At 49.2% G+C, this 18,021-nt stretch overlaps 1 protein-coding gene across 2 annotated transcripts in view; it reads right to left on the bottom strand.

Annotated features, from left to right (window-relative positions):
* Positions 1-55: 55 nt before the first annotated feature.
* The window catches only part of KIF17 (kinesin family member 17), a 42,761-nt gene continuing 24,795 nt past the window's right edge, over positions 56-18,021 (bottom strand). The window contains exons 9-15 of one of the 2 annotated variants that reach the window (XM_045548516.1): positions 17,671-17,751; positions 14,368-14,579; positions 12,223-12,454; positions 3,563-3,821; positions 2,416-2,486; positions 1,880-2,000; positions 56-939 (exon numbers count right to left, since the gene is read on the bottom strand). In XM_045548516.1, coding sequence (XP_045404472.1) covers positions 761-939; positions 1,880-2,000; positions 2,416-2,486; positions 3,563-3,821; positions 12,223-12,454; positions 14,368-14,579; positions 17,671-17,751 — 1,155 coding nt within the window. In that variant the 3' untranslated portion in view covers positions 56-760. The remainder of the gene's footprint in view (positions 940-1,879; positions 2,001-2,415; positions 2,487-3,562; positions 3,822-12,222; positions 12,455-14,367; positions 14,580-17,670; positions 17,752-18,021) is intronic. The other variant, XM_045548517.1, reaches the window with a different exon arrangement.

Below are 18,021 nucleotides of genomic sequence, written 5' to 3'. Positions count from 1 at the left end.
AGCCATATACTCCACAAGGGCTCTGCTTTCCTGGGTCACAGCTCCTTTGAGAATTGAAAGTTCAGATGCTCTCCCCAGAAAAAATGCAATTGCACTCACAATTTGCAGGGAGTTGCAGAACCCCTGAAGCCTGTTTGTTCTAAAGGTCCCAGGCAGTTAAGAACCCTGTTCCAGAAAGAGCTTCCCCATGATGGCCAGGCAGGGTCAGGGAAGGAGAGCTCATCCTAAAAGGCAGTTTATTGGGCAGCTTAATGCGAAGTGACCTTCTCTGGGCTGCAGACCAGCCAGGAGTGCGCAGCATGGGAACAGCTGCTCTGGGACTTCTGTGCCACCCCGCAGGGCAGGGCTGCCCTCAGGCAGTGGGGCCAGTCGGATGGAGGCACAACGCTTTATCCACGTGGCAGTAGCTGTCCTCTCTTCCAGGGCTGCTGAAGGCCGTGAAGCAGGTCTGAGGCTTCTGAGGCAAAGGCCGACACTGGTGGGCACGAATGGTGGGCTCAGTGCCAGGTGAGTCGATGGAAACCTGGACGCGGTGTGGACAGCTGGAGCACAGGACAGTCCGGCCTGTGAGGGGCTCATGTCCCGGGCATGGGGGTCATCTCTGGGGAAGAGGGAAGGAAATGTGTCTTCTCAGGGCTGAGGGACCCCTGGGCCCCCGGGTCACTGTGGGGGGCAGGTGGGAGGAGGCCCGGTTGGGGCTGCCCTGAGAGGGCCTGGCAGTCTCTAGAGGCCTAAAGGCAGGTGGCGGCAGGCAGTGTGTTCACAGAGGCTCATTGCCAAAGTTGCTTTTGCTTTTCTTCCGCTTGGCCTTGGTGAAGGGGATGTCGAGAGACTCGAGGCGGAAGGGCCGGGGCTGAGGCATTTCGGGGGCCTGGGCGGATGCGATGGCAGGGTTGCTGCTGAGCGGGGAGCCGAGGCCTGGCGGTGAGTTGTGATGCGCTGTAGGGAAGAGGGCCGGGGCGCTGGTGAGCTGGGAGAGCAGGGGTGGAGAGAAAACAGCCCAACTGTGCGGGGTGGGGAGTCTGGCCTACCCCCCCACCCAGCCAGAGCCAACCCCAGGCTCACACCCAGCACAACATCTGCACCCAAAGGGGCTGGGCTAGGGTATGGGGTTTTAAAGCCTCAGACTGAGGCAGCCTGGGATCACAAGCCTGACAAGCCTGGGTTCAAGGCCCAGCTCCGCCACTTCCTGGCAGTATAGCTTTGGGCAAGCCCCTCCCCTCTCTGAGCCTCAGTTTCCTCATCTGCAGCATGGGCACAATGCCTGGCACTCAGTGGGTGCTAGTTTCTTTCCTGTCCTATTTCCCCCCCTTATTGCTCAACTGTACCCATTCTTGTCTCTTAAATAACCTTACTGCAGAACTGAGATTTGCTTTTTATTATTTTATTGGAAGCTCCGTGGGCCCTGCTTTTAGTTGTAAAAGCAGAAGAGTGAGGTGATTTTCCATTCTTGAAACCATGTTTTGCTTTTGTGGCCCCTTTTTGCCCCCCTTGGCTCAGTGGTCCTTGACAGGCAACTGCCAGTACCAGCATCTGAGGAAGCTGGCAAGAACCCCGACCCTGCAACCCATGCCACGGCCCTGAGCCACATGCTGAGGGCCTACTGGGTGTCAGAGGAGACAGCACCTCCCCCCAAAGAGGACGCCCCATATTGAGCACCTACTGTATGCCAGGCCCTGGGCTGGGCCATTTCCCCATCTCATTGCATCTAATCCTGATTGGTAGCTATTGTCCCCCTCATTTTATAGCTGAGGAAACTGAGGCTCAGAGAGGGAAAGGAGTTTTTGAATCCGGGTCCATCTGACTCCAGAACCACCCGACGCACTTCCCCCCACGTGGCGGAGGGGCTGGAGGGAAGGCCGGTGGGCAGGGCACTCACTGAGGCTCTTCATGAGGTCCGTGCTGAGGATCTGGCTGGCCCGCTTGGACCGGAAGTAGTTACTGGCAATATTTTCACTGTCACTACAACTTAGCATCCGCTTGTAGCGGTCTTCTTCCTGCTGAAATTCCAAATCCTCACAGGTCAAGGCCCTGCATTTGTGCAGTCCTCATCTGGGCCCCTGGCCTAGGACTCAGCAGCCTCTGGAAGCCGGGTGGAGTTGGGGTTGCCCAGGCTGGTCTTGAACTCCTGGTTTCAAGTGATCCTACCACCTCGGCCTCCCAAAATGCCAGGATTATAGGTGTCAGCCACCACGCCCGGCCTGTAAGTGCCTTTGAATGAGGGCCCAAGTGGGTTGAGGGTGCCAATGGAGTGATACAGAAAAGGGTCCAGGCTCAGTCCCCTGGTTTCTTGATCCTTAGGCAGGAGGAACGTAGAAGACCAGCTCCTGCAGTCACACTGACCCACAGCACCCTGGGGGCAAAGCCCTGCCAGCTCCCCAGGCCTCCCCTCACTCCCTCTCCCAGGGGCCTTACCATGTTTGGCTCGCCATTGTCTGCTGCGGAGGTTTTGTGGGCTGGTTTGTTCTGTGGCCCAGTTGAAACTGCTATGAGAAAACAAAAGCTGGAGTCACTGCTGCCTGGTGCCAGGCCCAGAGGGCGCAAGTGGGCCGCACACTCTCCGTGGAGGAGGGGTCAGGCCCAGCTCAGGCTTAGAAACAGGGGAGGACACGTCCCAGCCCAAGCCAAGGCATGACTGTGGGAAACAGACAACAGCAGGCTCAGACACCAGAGAAGCCAGTGCCCTGGCTCCAGGCAAGACAGCAGGTGGCTGGGGGCAGGCGGAAAGGCTGCTGCTGCCACAGCACGTGGGAGATGGTGCTGGCTGGGGTCTCTGCCAGCATGGCGTCAATGCCATCCGTAAATGGCAGAGGCACAGGACCAAAGGGGAGGACTGCTGGGGCACTGCGGGCTCCCCGAATGGGCAGAGCCAGGTCTGTGGCTGGAGAAAGAGCCAGAGCAAGTGCGACTTTACTCTGAGATTTATCAGGGTGGGGGGCCTTTGAGGTCATCTTATCCAGGCCCTTCTTTGTAAACAAGCCCGGAGATGGACCATCATCTTCATAAGGTCACACAGGAGGTCAGTGGCAAAAGCAGAACTTGGGGCAGGCCTGAAACTCTGAACAGCTGGTTTCTACCCGTGGTCCTGTCACTCACTGCTGTGACTGAGTTTATGCTGTTTATGCCCTCAGACATTTAGTTTCCTCATATGTAAAATAGTCTTTGTCCCTCAGAGGGCTGTTGTCAAGATGAAGCAAGGACAGTGCTGATGACAGTGGTAACACGTACCAAGCACTGACTATGTGCCAGGCATTGCTGGAAGGGTTTTACGTGCACTGATGCACGTTAAGCCTCACAGCAACTTTAAGGTGCTGTTATGCATCCCCATTTCATAGATGAGGACACGAGTCCCAAAGAGGTCACACAGGGAATGGTGCAGCCAGAATTACAGCCCATATGTGTCTACCTCCAGAATACACCACCTTCTCAGAGCCCTGATGTGACCCGGGGCCACATGTCTGCTGCACCCACAGCCTGCGGGGGAGGCCCACGCTCCCGGCAGTCTGCAGGACGGGGAACCACGAGGCAGGGCAGGAGGGCGAGGGCCAGCTGGGTTCCTGACCTACTGGGAGGCTGGTTTTGATGATGATGGGCTCCGGGATCTTCCAGAAGCCGTTATCTTCATCCCAGCAGGACTCGCGCCGAATCCTCTCGAGGTTGCTGTAGTTGCAGTCCCTGCGGATCAGGGGCTGCACCTGCTCCAGGAGCTGCTGGAGGAGCATGGAGTCACGTTCCTGCCGGCGGATGGTGGCCAAGTAATCGATCTTCTCTAGCTCAAACTCCGACTGCAGATCCTTGATCTCCACCTCTGCTGCCCGAAGCTGAAAGCAAAGGATGACAGGCGGTGGGCAGGGAAAGATACCTGGCCAACCCTCACTGTCCTGCCAGCAGGACTCAGAACCCGTTTACTGGTCTGCTCACGCACCCGTTCTTAGCTCCACCATCCCTCCAGCCATCCTCCCTTCTCTGACACCCACCGATCCCCCCACCTATCCACTCGCTCACCCCCCACCTCCCCACCCAGCATTTAAATGAGGACCTCATGTGTCTCCAGCCCTGCAAAATGTAGAGGGAAAGTTGATCATCAACCCAACAGCCAGCCCTCAGTCACTATCCCCTACACATACATTGTTTTCGGGGACCTTTCAGAAGTACCCACACATGACACCTTAGCCCCCACTGTCCTAAAAGATCTCAGAGAACTGCACAAGTGGCATTTCTAAGGGGAGCAACAGGCATAAACTCTCAGACTCAACCATCCTCGCTCTGACGCTGCCACGTTGCTCTGTGACAGTGTGACAAACACTGGACTTAAGAGTCATACCCAACTTGATTTGACCACAGATTCCAGATTCTTTTAGTCTCCTGCCCGGGTCTGCCAGACCTACCCTCTGTTCTCTCCTGAGCACAGGTGACTGGCAACTCCAACTGTGCCCACGCCTCCCTGGGCCCCTGGTGCATAGTCCACTTCCTCAAAGGGCAGGTTCCATTTGATTAGTAAGGAAGGATGCTGTAAATTCATGGGAATGATAATAACCCAGTTGGGAACACCTGGTAGGACAGGGGTGGGCAAGTCGTCACCAAGGGGCTGGTGCGCAGGGTTTCAGCTGAGTAAGTAACGCTCCATTTCTTGAGCTGAGTGGTGGACACGTGGCGTTCATGGTAGTAATCATTATGTTAATATATTTTTGTACATCTGGAATCATGCACAATAATTTTTAACAGTTTTACTGAGATATAACTCACATCATACAATTCACCCATTTAAAGGGTATAATTCAGTGGCTCTTAGTATTTTCACAAAGTTGTGCAACCATCACCACAATCAAGTTTAGAACATTTTCATCACACCCATTAGTAGTCACTCCCCAGTTCGCCCCAACCCCCAGTCTCAGGCAGCCACTAATCTACTTTCCATCTCTATAGATTTGCCCACTCTGGACCTTTTGTATGAATGTAATTACACAATGTGTGGCCCTCTGTGTCTGGTTCTTTCATTTAGCGTAATGTTTTCAAGGTTCATCCATGTTGTAGCACGTATCAGTGCTTCGTTCCTTTTTACTGCCAAATATATTCCACTGTATGGATGTACCACAGTTTACTTTCCCATTCATGACTGTTTCCACTTTGGAGCTTGTTATGGTTTGAATGTCTGCTATGAAATGCATGTTGAAATTTAATTTTCAATGTAACGATATTGGAAGGTGGGCCTTTAAGAGGCTTCACCTTCATGAAAGGATTAATGTCATTATTGTGGGAGTGGGTTGATTGTCACAGGAGTGGGCTCCTGATGAAAGGATGAGTTCAGCCCCATCTCTGTGTCTTGCATGTTCTCTTGCCCTTCCCGCATGTGATACCACTGCCCTCGCCAGACACTGGTGTCATGTTCTTGGACTTCTCAGCCTCCAGAACCATGAGCCAAATAAACCTCTTTTCTAAATAAATTACCTGGTGTCAGGTCTTCTGTTATAGCAGCAGAAAATGGACCAAGACAGGGCTGTTATGAACAATACTGCTATGAACACTAGTGTAAAAGTTTTTCTGTAGAAATGTTTTCATTTCTCTTGAGTGTAAATGCTGGGTCACATGGTGACACTATGTTTAACCAATTGAGGGGCTGTCAGACATTTTCCAAAGCAGCGGCACCACTTTACATATCCAGGAGCAATGTCTGAGGGCTCTAATTTCTCCACATCCTCACCAATATTTGTTATGTCTTTTTTTTTTTTTCTTGGTATAGATGGGTCTCATTATGTTGCTCAGGCTGGTCTCAAACTCCTGGGCTCAAGCAATCCTCCAGCCTCAGCCTCCCAGAGTGTTGAGATTACAGGCTATGAGCCACCACACCCAGCTTGTCTTTTTTATTATAGTCATCCTAATCCGTGTGAAATGGTATTAACATCACTGTGGTTTTGATTTGCATTTCCCTGATGGCTAATGATGTTGAACATCTTTTCATCTGCTTGTTGCCCATTTGTATATTTTCTTTGGAGAAACGTCTATTTAGATCTTTTGCCCATGTTAAAACTGGGCTGTCTTTTTATTATTGAGTTGTAAGGGTTCTTTATATATTCTAATACAAGAACCTTATCAGATATATGATTTGGAAATATTTTCTCTCATTCTGTGGGCTGTCTTTTCTCTTTCTTGATACTATCCTTTGAAGCACAAAAGTTTTAATTTTGTGAAGTCCAATTTATCTCTTTTTTTCTTTTGTTACTTATGCTTTTGGTGTCATACCTAAGAAATCACTGCCTAATCCAAGGTAACAAAGATTTATGCCTATGTTTTCTTCTAAGAGTTTTACACTTTTAGCTCTTATATTTAGGTTTTAGTCCATTATGAGTTAATTTTTGTATATGGTATGAGGTAGGGGTCCAACATCATTCTTTGGCATGTGGACATCCAGTTGTCCCATACTATTTGATAAAACTGTCCTTTTCCATTGAATTGTCTTGGCATCCTTACAAAAATCTATTGACTAAAAATGTGAGGGTTTACTTCTGAATGTTCAGTTCTATTTAATTTATCTATATGTCTGTAGATGGGGAAAACATTCAGTCTTTCACCATTAAGTATGTTGAAAGCTGTGGGTTTTTCACAGATGCCCTTTATCAGGTAGACGAAGTTCCCTCTGATTCCTAGTTTGTTGAGTTTTTTGTTTGTTTGTTTTCTTTTTTAGAGACGGGGTCTCACTCCGTCACCCAGGTTGAAAGGCAGTGGCGTGATCATAGATCACTGCAGCCTCAAACTCCTGGGCTCAAGCAATCCTCCCACCTCAGCCTCCTGACTTGCTGGGGCCACAGGTATGCGCCACTACACCCTGATAAATTTTTTTATTTTTTTGTAGAGATAAGGTCTCTTCAGGTTGCCTAAGCTGGTCTTGAACTCCTAGCCTCAAGTGATCCTCCTGGCTCAGTCTCCTAAAGTGCTGGGATTATAGGAGTGAGCCACTGGGCCTGGCTGATTGAGTGTTTTTATCATGACAGGTGTCATCTACCAAATGCTTTTTCTGCATCTATCGAGTGACGTTTGTCCTTTGCTCTATTGATATGTGTTACATTAATTGATTTTTGGATGCTAAACCAACCTTGCATTCCTGGGATAAACCCTACTTTAGCATGGTGTATGGTCCTTTTTATTATATGCTGTTGGATTTTGTTTCCTAGTATTTTGTGGAGCATTTTGCATCTATAGTCATAGGAAATATTGGTCTGTAGCTTCCTGTTATGTATTAGTCCAATTTTGGTATCAAGGTAATTAATACTGGCCCCATAGAATAAGTTGAGAAATATTCTATTTCACAGTGATTTTTAAAATACCCTTTAAACCAAAAGCTTTCATGTTACAAACAAAATCCAGTTAGAAGATATAATGGAAGAGGATACCCCAAATAGGAAAACAAATAAAAAATGTCTAGATGTAAAATTAACAAGATATGTCCCAAAACCTATATGAGGAAATTTATAAGACACTCCTGAATGACACAAAAATTGATTTGAACTGACAGAAAGATATACCATGTTCTTGGACAGAAAAATCCACCTCATAAAGGTATCAATACTCCCAAGCTAATTTATAAATATAATGTAACTCCCCCCAAATTCCATCAATTAATTTCTTTCCTCTTTTCCTTCCTTCCTTCCTTCCTTCCTTCCTTCCTTCCTTCCTTCCTTCCTTCCTTCCTTCCTTCCTTCTCTTTTAAAAACAAATAAGAAAGACTATTCAGGAAAAACCTGGAAAAGAAAATCACTGAGATTATAAAACATTATAAAGCCTCTATTTAAAACGATGTGGCTGGAAGGCTGTAGTCCCAGCTACTCGGGAGGCTGAGGCAGGAGGATTGCTTGAGCCCAGGAGTTTGAGGCTGCTGTGAGCTAGGCTGATGCCATGGCACTCTACTCAGGGCAACGGAATGAGACTCTGTCTCACAAAAAAAAAAAAAACCAATGTGGCTGGCACTCATACGTGAACAGACAGAGCAAGAGAAATGAACAAAAAAATCCAGAAATAGATCTAAATGCACATAGAAATTAAGTATACAATAAAGTCTGTGGAAAATAAATGGACTTAAAAAAAACAGTATTGCGATACATGGATAGCCACATAGAAAACGTAATGTTGAATCATCTCCTCACACATGCACCACGATAAATTGCAAGGGATCAGAAATTGAAATGTGAAAAAATGAGCCCAGACAAGTTCTAGAAGAAAATATGAGTGAACTTTCTCAAATATTAAATTTTTATATGGCAAAAATACCATAAAGCATAGTTAAAGACAAATGAAAAACTGGAAAAAAATATTTACAACTTATATCACAGACCAAGAGTTAATTTTCCTAACATATAAAAAGCTTCTACAAGTAGAGAAGAAAAAGGCCGTCAACCCTAATAGAAATGGGACAAAATGTAAACACAGTTCAGAGAAAAAAAAACCCCTGTAAATTTCACTAAAACATATGAAAAATGCTCAACGTTTCTCATAATAAGAAAAATGTAAATTAAAACGACTGAGATATTATTTCTCATCTAACAAAATGGCAAAAATCCAAGTTTTTTTTTTTTCAATATATTCTGGCAAGGTTTGAGAAAACACATTTATACATGCTAGTGGAGATGCAAAACAATGCAACTCCAATGGAGGTTGCAATATCTACCAAAATCACACTTGCATTTACTCTTTTTTTAAGAGAGATGGGGTCTTGCTCTGTTGCCCAGGGTAGAGTGCAGTGGCACAATCATAGCTCACTGAAGCCCTGAACTCCTCAGCTCAAGTTATCCTCCTGCCTCAGCCTCCTGAGTAGCTGAGACTACAAATGTGTGCCACCATACCTGGCTAATTTTTAAAATTTAAAAGAATTTTTTTTTTTTTAGAGATGGGGTCTTGCTATGTTGCCCAGACTACAGGAGTCTCCAACTCCTGGCCTCAAGTGATCTTCCTGCCTCAGCCTCCCAAGTCACTGGGATTACAGGTGCATGCCACCGTGCCTGGCTCTGCATTTACTCTTTGTCTCAGCATTCCCAGTTGGAGGAATCAATTCTGAAGAAAGCTATCCAAAATACAAAAGTAATATGCACAGGCTGTTCACCATAGCACCTTTTCTTTCCTTTTCTTTCTTTTTTTTTTTTTTTGGAGACAGAGTTTTTCTCTGTTGCCCAGGTTAGAGTGCTGTAGTGTTAGCCTAGCTCACAGCAACCTCAAACTCCTGGGCTCAAGCAATTCTTCTGCCTCAGCCTTCTGAGTAGCTAGGACTACAGGCATGCGCCACCATGCCCGGCTAATTTTTTTTCTATATATTTTTAGTTGTCCAGCTAATTTCTTTCTATTTTTTTAGTAGAGATGGGATCTCACTTTTGCTCAGTCTGATCTTGAACTCCTGAGCTCAAGTGATCCTCCTGCCTCGGCCTCCCAGAGTGCTAAGATTACAGGTGTGAGCCACCGCGCCCGGCCCACTATAGCACCCTTTATCACAGCAAGAGATTGGAAACAATCCAAATGTCCATCAAGAGAGGACGGACTGAATAAACAGTGATGCATCCTTACAACGTAGTACTATGTCAGATGAAAAAGAATGAGGAATATCTCTGCGCACTGCTATGGGGTGCTCTTCATGATACTGTTTACTGCTATGTGAAAAAAAGATAAAGGAAAGTGTGTATTACAGCCGTTTTCACCTTAGAAGGTGAGAGGATGTGTGTGCACACATACACACACATGCACAGTTCCTTATGCTAAAAACAAAATGCACAGAGAGTTCTAGGTGCCTGTGGCTGAAGACAGCCACCTAAATCTGGATCCCTTGGCAAGATTCTCCAAAAACATACAGACAAAGAGAGAAAATAAAGCCATTCCTAGCCAGCCTGCCACACGACAAGAACACAGAGAAAACTAGAAGCTACTAATGACACGTAAGTAGAGAGATAAATCCCCAAGTCCATCAGACAGCTCCTGAGCTACACCCCGGAAAAGCAAGTCCCACCCTGAGTGAGAAAATCCTGATACCGGGTTGGAAACCTGACGCTGGGAAAGCAGTGGGAGAGATCAGAAGGTGTGCAGGACCGGAGGAGCCAGTCTCTGCAACCCACCGCCTCCGGAGGACGTTTACAGCGCATTTAGAAGTGAGAGGTACCCTGCAGGTGGAAACAAAGTCCCGAAGAAACAAGAGAAAATTACACCCTGACCCCAACCATCAAAAAACAAGAGAAAATCACACCATGACCCCAACCACCAAAAACAAAAAGCTTTCACCCCAAGAATTTTGCCCCCTGATTTTATGCCCATGGATGTGTTATCTTACTTGGCAAAAAAGAATTAAGGTTGTTAATCAACTGACCTTAAAATAGGGAGATTATCCTGGCTTATAGTGGTGGGCCCAATCTAATCATCTAAACACATGGACCTTTAGAGGCAGAAGAGGGCAAGAGGCAGGCGGGGGAGACGTGATAGAAGAGATGCTTCTGGAAGATGAGGCAGGAGTGGAGTCAGTCCAAGCAAGAGAGGGACTGTCCTCACCCTGGCTGTCTGCGAAGGGATCCATGAACCTGGGAGAGCAGGCAGCAAGAAATGGGGGCTTCAGAGCTACAGCTAAGCTCATAGGACTAAATTCGGCCAACAAGAGGCTGGACAAGGATCCTCCTTACACTAAAGGAAACCTCCAGAAGGAAACTCAGCCCTGCTAACACCTGGATTTCAGCCTTGTGGAATTCTAAGCAGAGGAACCAGCCCTGCTGTACCCGGACTTTGACCTACAGAACTGTGAGATAAAAAATTCATGTGGTTTTAAGCAACTAAATGTGTGGTAATTTGCTGCAGCAGCGATAGGAAGCGAATCCAAGCTCTGTTTAGACTACACTGTACAGGCCGGGCGCGATGGCTCACGTCTGTCATCCTAGCACTCTGGGAGGCCGAGGCGGGAGGATCACTTGAGCTCAGAAGTTTGAGACCAGCCTGAGCAAGAGTGAGATCCCATGTCTACTAAAAATAGAAAAATTAGCTGGCCAACTAAAAATAGAAACAACAACAAAAAATAGACGACACCGTACAAACGGGACAATGCGCTACTGAGAAAGAAACCTGGGAAGCCGCCACAGCCTCTGCCTTCAACTGCTTCTGCTGGTCCAGAAAAACAGGACGTACAAAGCAAGCCAAAGAGAGATGCACCTAATCAAAGCTACTGCAAGAAACAGAAACTGAAAATCAAAACGTTTCAGTGTAGAAAACTCTCCCCTAGAGCATGAGCACACAGAACCAAATGAGCCAATTCAAAATGTAGCACGATGCCCCAACTTGAATAAAATGTCCTTAAACAGGTACGAACATTTCCAATCTGAAAATGAAAAACTTAAAACAGAAATGGACCAAAAAAATCAAGATGTGAAATGGGACATTGACAGAAAGAAGGAAAAAAACCCTAGAAATGTAGAGGGAATGACAAGAAAGAACAAATTCAACTGAAAACCTAACAAGGGGCATTAAGAAAAGGTATGAAAGTAGCCAAGAAAAAAAAAAAAGAGAGAGAGAGGTTAAAAGAAGAAGAAAATAGCAGCTTTATGCTTTGGCAAGACCCTTTGGTTGCCAGTGCTGAGGTTGGGGGACCCGGGATGGCCAAAGGAAGGAAGCTGAGTGACCCTCCCAAGGGCAGGGCGCCTGCTCCACCCTGGCCTCAGTACCATCTTCCAGCCACACCCGCCCTTTCTGCCCAACACCGGCTGGCCTCGCTCCTGCGCCAGGCTCTGCCCGAGTGCTCTTCCCCAGTCACCCCGCGACCAGCTTCTACCTCTCTGGTCCCCCAGCAGTCTCCACTTCCATGAGAAGGAACACTGTCCCCCACCTGGGTATGTTCACGTTGTGGAAATGAATCAAGCTGTGCATTTGTGATTTGTGCGCTTAACGATCAATAACAATAAAAACATAAAAAGCAAGTCACCTGCCCTGGGATTCCCTCCACAGGACTAACCACACTCCGCAACTTACCACTCTCTTGTCTATGTCTCCCCTGTGCTGTTCACTACATACCCACACTGCCCCTGGGATGGAAGCTCCACGACAGCAGGGACACGTTTGTCACTGTGACCGCTGTGCCCCCAGCATCAGAACAAACACTTGGGCAAAGACTAGGGGGCTGCCTGCCTGCCTGTCCACAGGGCGTGGCGATGCCTGGATCAGGGCCTTGCCCATCCCTGGGCAGCCGGGCACGGGGAGCCCACCGGAGGGCCTCACCTTCCTCTGCATCTTCTCCAGCAGCTTGCTCTTGGCCCGCACCTCCTCCTGGATGGAGTCGTAGACATTGAGCAGCACCCAGTCCCCGCTGTCCTCATCTGAGTTCTGCAGGGCCGCCAACAGCTGCTTCTTGCGCTCATCTGCGTAGCGCTTCCGCCGCCGGTGCTTCTCCTTCAGGTCCTTGTTCTTGGCCTGCTCCCCCCCCACCACCTGCTGCTCCAACAGCTGCAGACTGCCAGTGCACAGGAGGAGGCAAAGAGAACAAACCTGCCATCACTGAGCACCTGCCGACCGCAGGCCCCAGGCTACGTGTGATCCCACCGGGTCCTCCCCACAACCCCACTCTGCAGGGAGGGAAGCGAGGCTCAGACAGGGGACCCCCAGGACTCCTACCAGACCCAGCAGAAACCTTCCCGTGGGCTTGGAGCCAACCCACCCCCGACCACCCACCTCCCCGTGCTGGTGGCCCTGCCGCTGGGCAGGCCCCGCTATGCTCCAAGGCAATGGCAGGATTAGAATAACCCTGGGTGTGAAAATCGCTCAACGCAGGCAGTGCACAATGCTTACCAGGCAGTGACACGTACGACACATTTTTAAAAATATTTATATCCCAAATGCTCAAAAATGTTTATAGTTTTGCTGTTTAAAGGTACAAATTTTAAATAACCACAGAGACAGGCTATGTGGAACTCCCACTGTCTAATAAAGCCCCACAAAAATGTCTTGGGCCTGCCTCTTTCCAAAGGGCGGTGAGGAGCTGGTGCCAAAGGCATCACAAGGCCTCAGGCAAAGGAGAGGGGAGACCACGCTCCGAGGCGGAAATGGGACCCTGCAAGCCGAGCTGCGGCCCTGACCAGCCCCGTGGCAGCCAGAGCAGAGGGAGCCACGTCCAAGTCCTGCTCTGCCAGAAGTCCTGCGGGTCCCATGGGGAGGAAGCCCAGGCACCCAGGAGGGCACAGAGGGTGCCTCCATCTCATCTCCCCCTGCACCCCAGCACCCCAGTCGCCCCAACTCTAACTCGCTGCTCATCGTCCGCAAACACCCAGGCCGTGTCCCACCTGCGCCTCTGGGATGCTGTGTCCTTTGTCTAGAATGCCAGCCAGGAGTGTGTCCTGCAAACCCTGCTCAGCTGTCCCCTCTCCTGTGCAGCCTCCCCGACCTTCACTCCACACCAGGTCGTGGAAACAGCCACCACACACGCTGAGTGCTTTCTGTGCACCAGGCACTGGCTGCCACCCCTCTCTCTGGCGCACTGCATTTGACCCTCCCCACCAGCTTCTCAAAATCACCCATTTTGTAGTGGAGGAGCTAAGGCTCAGAGAGGTTTAAAGTCCGCCTGAGGCAGCAGAGCTAGTGGAGGAGGCAGGATGGGAACCCAAGCAGTCGGACTGCTCAGCCCATGTGCTTCCAGCTGCCACAAGACATGGCCCTCCCTGGGCCTGTGTGTCTGCCTGCGCCCTGACTAGGGGCCCCTTGAAGGCCAAGGCCGAATCTCATTCATCTTTGCATCCCAGTGCCCAGCACGCAGTAGTTGCTCAATTAAGGTTTGAACGGTGGCCTCTGGCCCTGGGTCTCCCACTGCGGGGAGGAGGCTGAACCCCTGGCTGACTCTGTCATGGAGGTGGGGCTGACATCATCATTTACGAAAGTGAGCCGAGGCTCAGAAAAGTTAAGTGACTTGCACAGAGCCACACAGCGGGGAGGAAAGCCCAGCTCCCCAGGTGGTCCCAGTGGGTGTCCAGGGGTGGCTTGTCCTAGTGTGAACGAGTCTCACATCAGGGAGGGCTCTGGAGGCCAGGGGCCTGGGGGCTTGGCTGGACCCGAGGACAGCCTGCGGCACCCTGCCCTGGGATCCCTAATTCCTGAAGGCCAGGTGGGCGGCAGGCCCTTCACTCTCTCCCTAGGGCAGCTGGCCCTCAGCAGGCACCTGACTAGGATCCGGCGGCACCTGTGTAGCCCCCAGAGCAGGCCATGCCCCGCCGGCCCTAGTGCCATGCCAGCCCCCACCGTCCTGGAGAGAGCATCGGGGCCACCTCGCCATGTTAGCAGGGAGAGCTGAGAAGCAGCCATGGGCATCCCTGAATCCCGGGACACAGCTCCCTCCACCCTGCCGCGGGGGCCCCAGCCCCACGCTCTGGTGCTTACCGGGCCAGCACCTGCTGCTGGTCCACGACAGGCAGCAGGTCATCGGTCAGCACGGCCACCTCCACACCCGTGCTCTCCCTCCTCGTGCCTGCTGTGGGCAGCAGGGGCTGAGGCTGAGCCACCAAAGCCACCTGGGCCTCAGCCCCGACCCACCCGCCAGGCTCTGCTGCCGACACCAGGTCTGAGGCCACTTCTGTGGGCAGATCAGCATCCTGAGCACAAAGAGAAACAGGGATGGAGGTGGGCAGGCCGCCCCGGGACAGCTCGCAGGCGGCCTCCGTCTCCAAAGGGGGCATCCCACCCACCACAGCCCGGACGCTGCCGCTGTGTCCTCCAACACCCCTAAAATGGTCTTCCCACGTCCCCTCTTGCCCCCATGATCCAGTCTCCACACAGCAGCCAGGGCAATCATCTTCAAATACAAAGTGATCACACCCCTTTTCTGATCAGAACCCTCCGTGGCTTCCCACTGCATTTGCAGGAAAATCCAGTTTCTCCTGCGGCTGCCGTGCCCTCCGTGCCTGCCCCCGCCTGCCCCGGCCTCCTTTCCTGTTGCTGAGAAAGTCAAGATCTCTCCAGCCACAGGACCTTGGCACTTGCTGTGTGCTCTGCCAGCTGCTTCCCCGGCCCCTCTTTCTCTCCTGGGTCCCACCTCAATGTCATTTCCTAGCCTGGGCTTCCCCGGCCACTCTGGCTACCACTGACTGAGAACCTGCTATGTGCCTAGCTCCCAGCCAGTGCTCAAGTCCAGACCGTCCTCTTCCTCCATAAATGTGAGAGATGTAAAGCCTCTCTCACCACCCTGGGGCCTGCTGCCATCTTCAGCAGAAGAGAAGGGTGGAATCCAAGAGCAGGGGTGTTCAGACTGAGTTTCCCACCTCAGGGTCCACCAGCCCCGTCCTGCAGCCCTCGTCCTCTGCACACACTGGGCCTCTACTCCCTTAGACAAAGGGCTCCAAAGCTGTGGAAGGTTTGAAATCACCATCTGGAACAAAGGCCTCTTATTCACATCGATAATAACAAGAGGGATAAAGGTATCCTAACCGGAAAGGAAGAAGTCAAATTATCCTTATTTGCAGACAATAGGATCTTATATCTAAAGAAACCTAAAGACTCCACCAAAAAACTATTAGAACTGATAAACGAATCCAGTAAAGTTGCAAGATACAAAATCAATATACTAAAATCAGTAGCATTTCTATCCACCAACAGCAAACAATCTGAAAAAGAAACCCATTTACAATAGCTACAAATAAAATAAAATGCCTAGGAATAAACTTAACCAAAGAAGTAAAAGATCTCTACAATGAAAACTGTAAAACATTGATGAAACAAATTGAAGATGACACAAAAAAAATGGAAAGATTTTCCATGTCATGTATTGGAAGAATCGATATGGTTAAAATGTCCATGCCACCCAAAGCAATCTAGAGATTCGATGCAATCCCCATCAAAATACCAATGACATTCTTCACAGAAATAGAAAAAATAATACTAAAATTTATATGTAACCACCAAAGACCCAGAATAGTCAAATCCATCCTGAGCAAAAAGAACAAAACTAGAGGAATCACATTACCTGACTTCAAACTATACTACAGAGCTTCAAACCAAAACAGCATGGTACTGGCATAAAAACAGACACATAGAACAATGGAGAATAGAGAACCCAGAAATAAATCCACACATCTATAGTGAACTTATCTCCGACAAAGGTGCCAAGAACATACAGTGGGGAAAGGACGGTCTCTTCAATAAACGGTGCTGGGAAAACCAGATATCCATATGCAGAAGAATGAAACTAGACCCTGATCTCTCTCCATACACAAAAACCAAATCAAAATGGATTAAAGACTTAAATCTAAGACCTGAAACTACAAAACTACTAAAAGGAAACACTGAGGAAATGCTTCAGGACACTGGTCTGGGCAAGGACTTCTTGAGCAATGGCCCCAAAGCACAGGCAACCAAAGCAAAATTGGACAAAACGGATCACATCGAGCTAAAAAGCTTCTGCACAGCAAAGGAAACGATCAACAAGGTGAAGAGACAGCCCACAGAATGGGAGAAAATATTTGCAAACTACCCATCTGAGAAGGGATTAATAACTAGGATATATAAGGAGCTCCAAAAACTCAACAGGAAAGAAATCAAAGCATCTGATTTCAAAATGGGTAAAGGATCTGAATAGACATTTCTCAAAAGAAGACATACGAATGGCCAAAAGGTATATGAAAAAATGCTCATCATTAGTCACCAGAGAAATGCGAATCCAAACTACAATGAGGTATCATCTCACCCCTGGTAAAATGGCTTTTACCAAAGAGCAGGCAATAATGAATGCTGGTGAGGATGTGGAGAAAGGGGAACCCCCAGATGCTGTTGGGAAATTAGTGCAACCACTATGGAGAACAGTCTGGAGCTTCCTCAAAACATGAAAAATAGAACTACCACGTGACCCTGCAATCCCGCTGCTGGGTATATACCCAAAGGAGGGGAATTCAGTATATTGAAAAGATCTGCACTCCCATGTTTATTGCAGCGCTATGCACAATAGCCAGGGTTTGGAATCAACCTTAAGTGTCCATCAACACATGAATGGATAAAGAAATTGTGGTACATACACACAATGGAATATTAGCCACAAAAGGAATGAAATCCTGCCATTTGCAACAACATGGATGGAATTGGGAATGTTATATTAGGGAAATAAGCGAGGCACAGAAAGACGAATCGCTCATGTTCTCACTCAAGTGGGAGCTAAATATGAAAAACAATTGATCTCCTGGAGACAGAGAGGCTGGGAAGGGTAGGGAGGACGGGGGGGACAAAGTGGGGCTGGTTCGTGGTGCAAAACTATAGCTAGACAGAATGAATGTTTGACAGCATAACAAAGTGACTACAACAAACAATAAGTTACAATATACTTTAAAATAACTGGAAGTGTGGAACTGGAATGTTCCTAACACAAAGAAATGATAAATGCCTGAGTGACAGATACCCCAATTACCGATTTGATTAATTCACACTGTATGCCTGTATCAAAACATCACATGTACCCTATAAAGATATCTTACACAACTGTGATGTACCCATGATAATTAAAAATAAAATTTAAAAAATTAGAAGGAAATAAACACACACACAAAACAATTATAGCAAGAGGATGACAGTTCCCCCAGCTGCACATGGCTTGGCCATGGGCACCTGCTACAAGCTGGGGGAAGGCTGGGGTTATTGTCTGTCTCAGGTTGAACAGAACTGGCCCGCCACGCGGAGGGCCCGGCCCAGGGAGGGACTCACCGTCCTGGGCAGGAAGTCATCGGCCACCTCAGCTTCAGATGTGGCATCGCCGGGCTCCAGCAGGCCTGGCGGGGAGGGGTGCTGGGAGGAGAATGGGGTTGGGGAGGAAGAGGGCTGGTTTGGGCCAGAATCATCATCTACCTCCCTGTCCGACCTCCAACCTCCGCCTCAACTCCCCAAGGCCGCTTGCCACCCATAACCTCCGCCTGTCACCACCGAGAGAAGGGGCACAAGGGGGAGACAGGGAGGAGAGGAAACAGGGATGGATGGGCACGCTGTGAGCTCCTGCTAGGGTCCAGGGTGTGAGCTCATCTGAACGACACACCAGCATCCCCATTTCACAGATGAGGA

This window comes from Lemur catta, chromosome 3 (genome assembly GCF_020740605.2).
Source record: "Lemur catta isolate mLemCat1 chromosome 3, mLemCat1.pri, whole genome shotgun sequence".
Taxonomy (NCBI): Eukaryota; Metazoa; Chordata; class Mammalia; order Primates; family Lemuridae; genus Lemur; species Lemur catta.
This window is presented reverse-complemented; position numbering and strand designations above follow the sequence as displayed.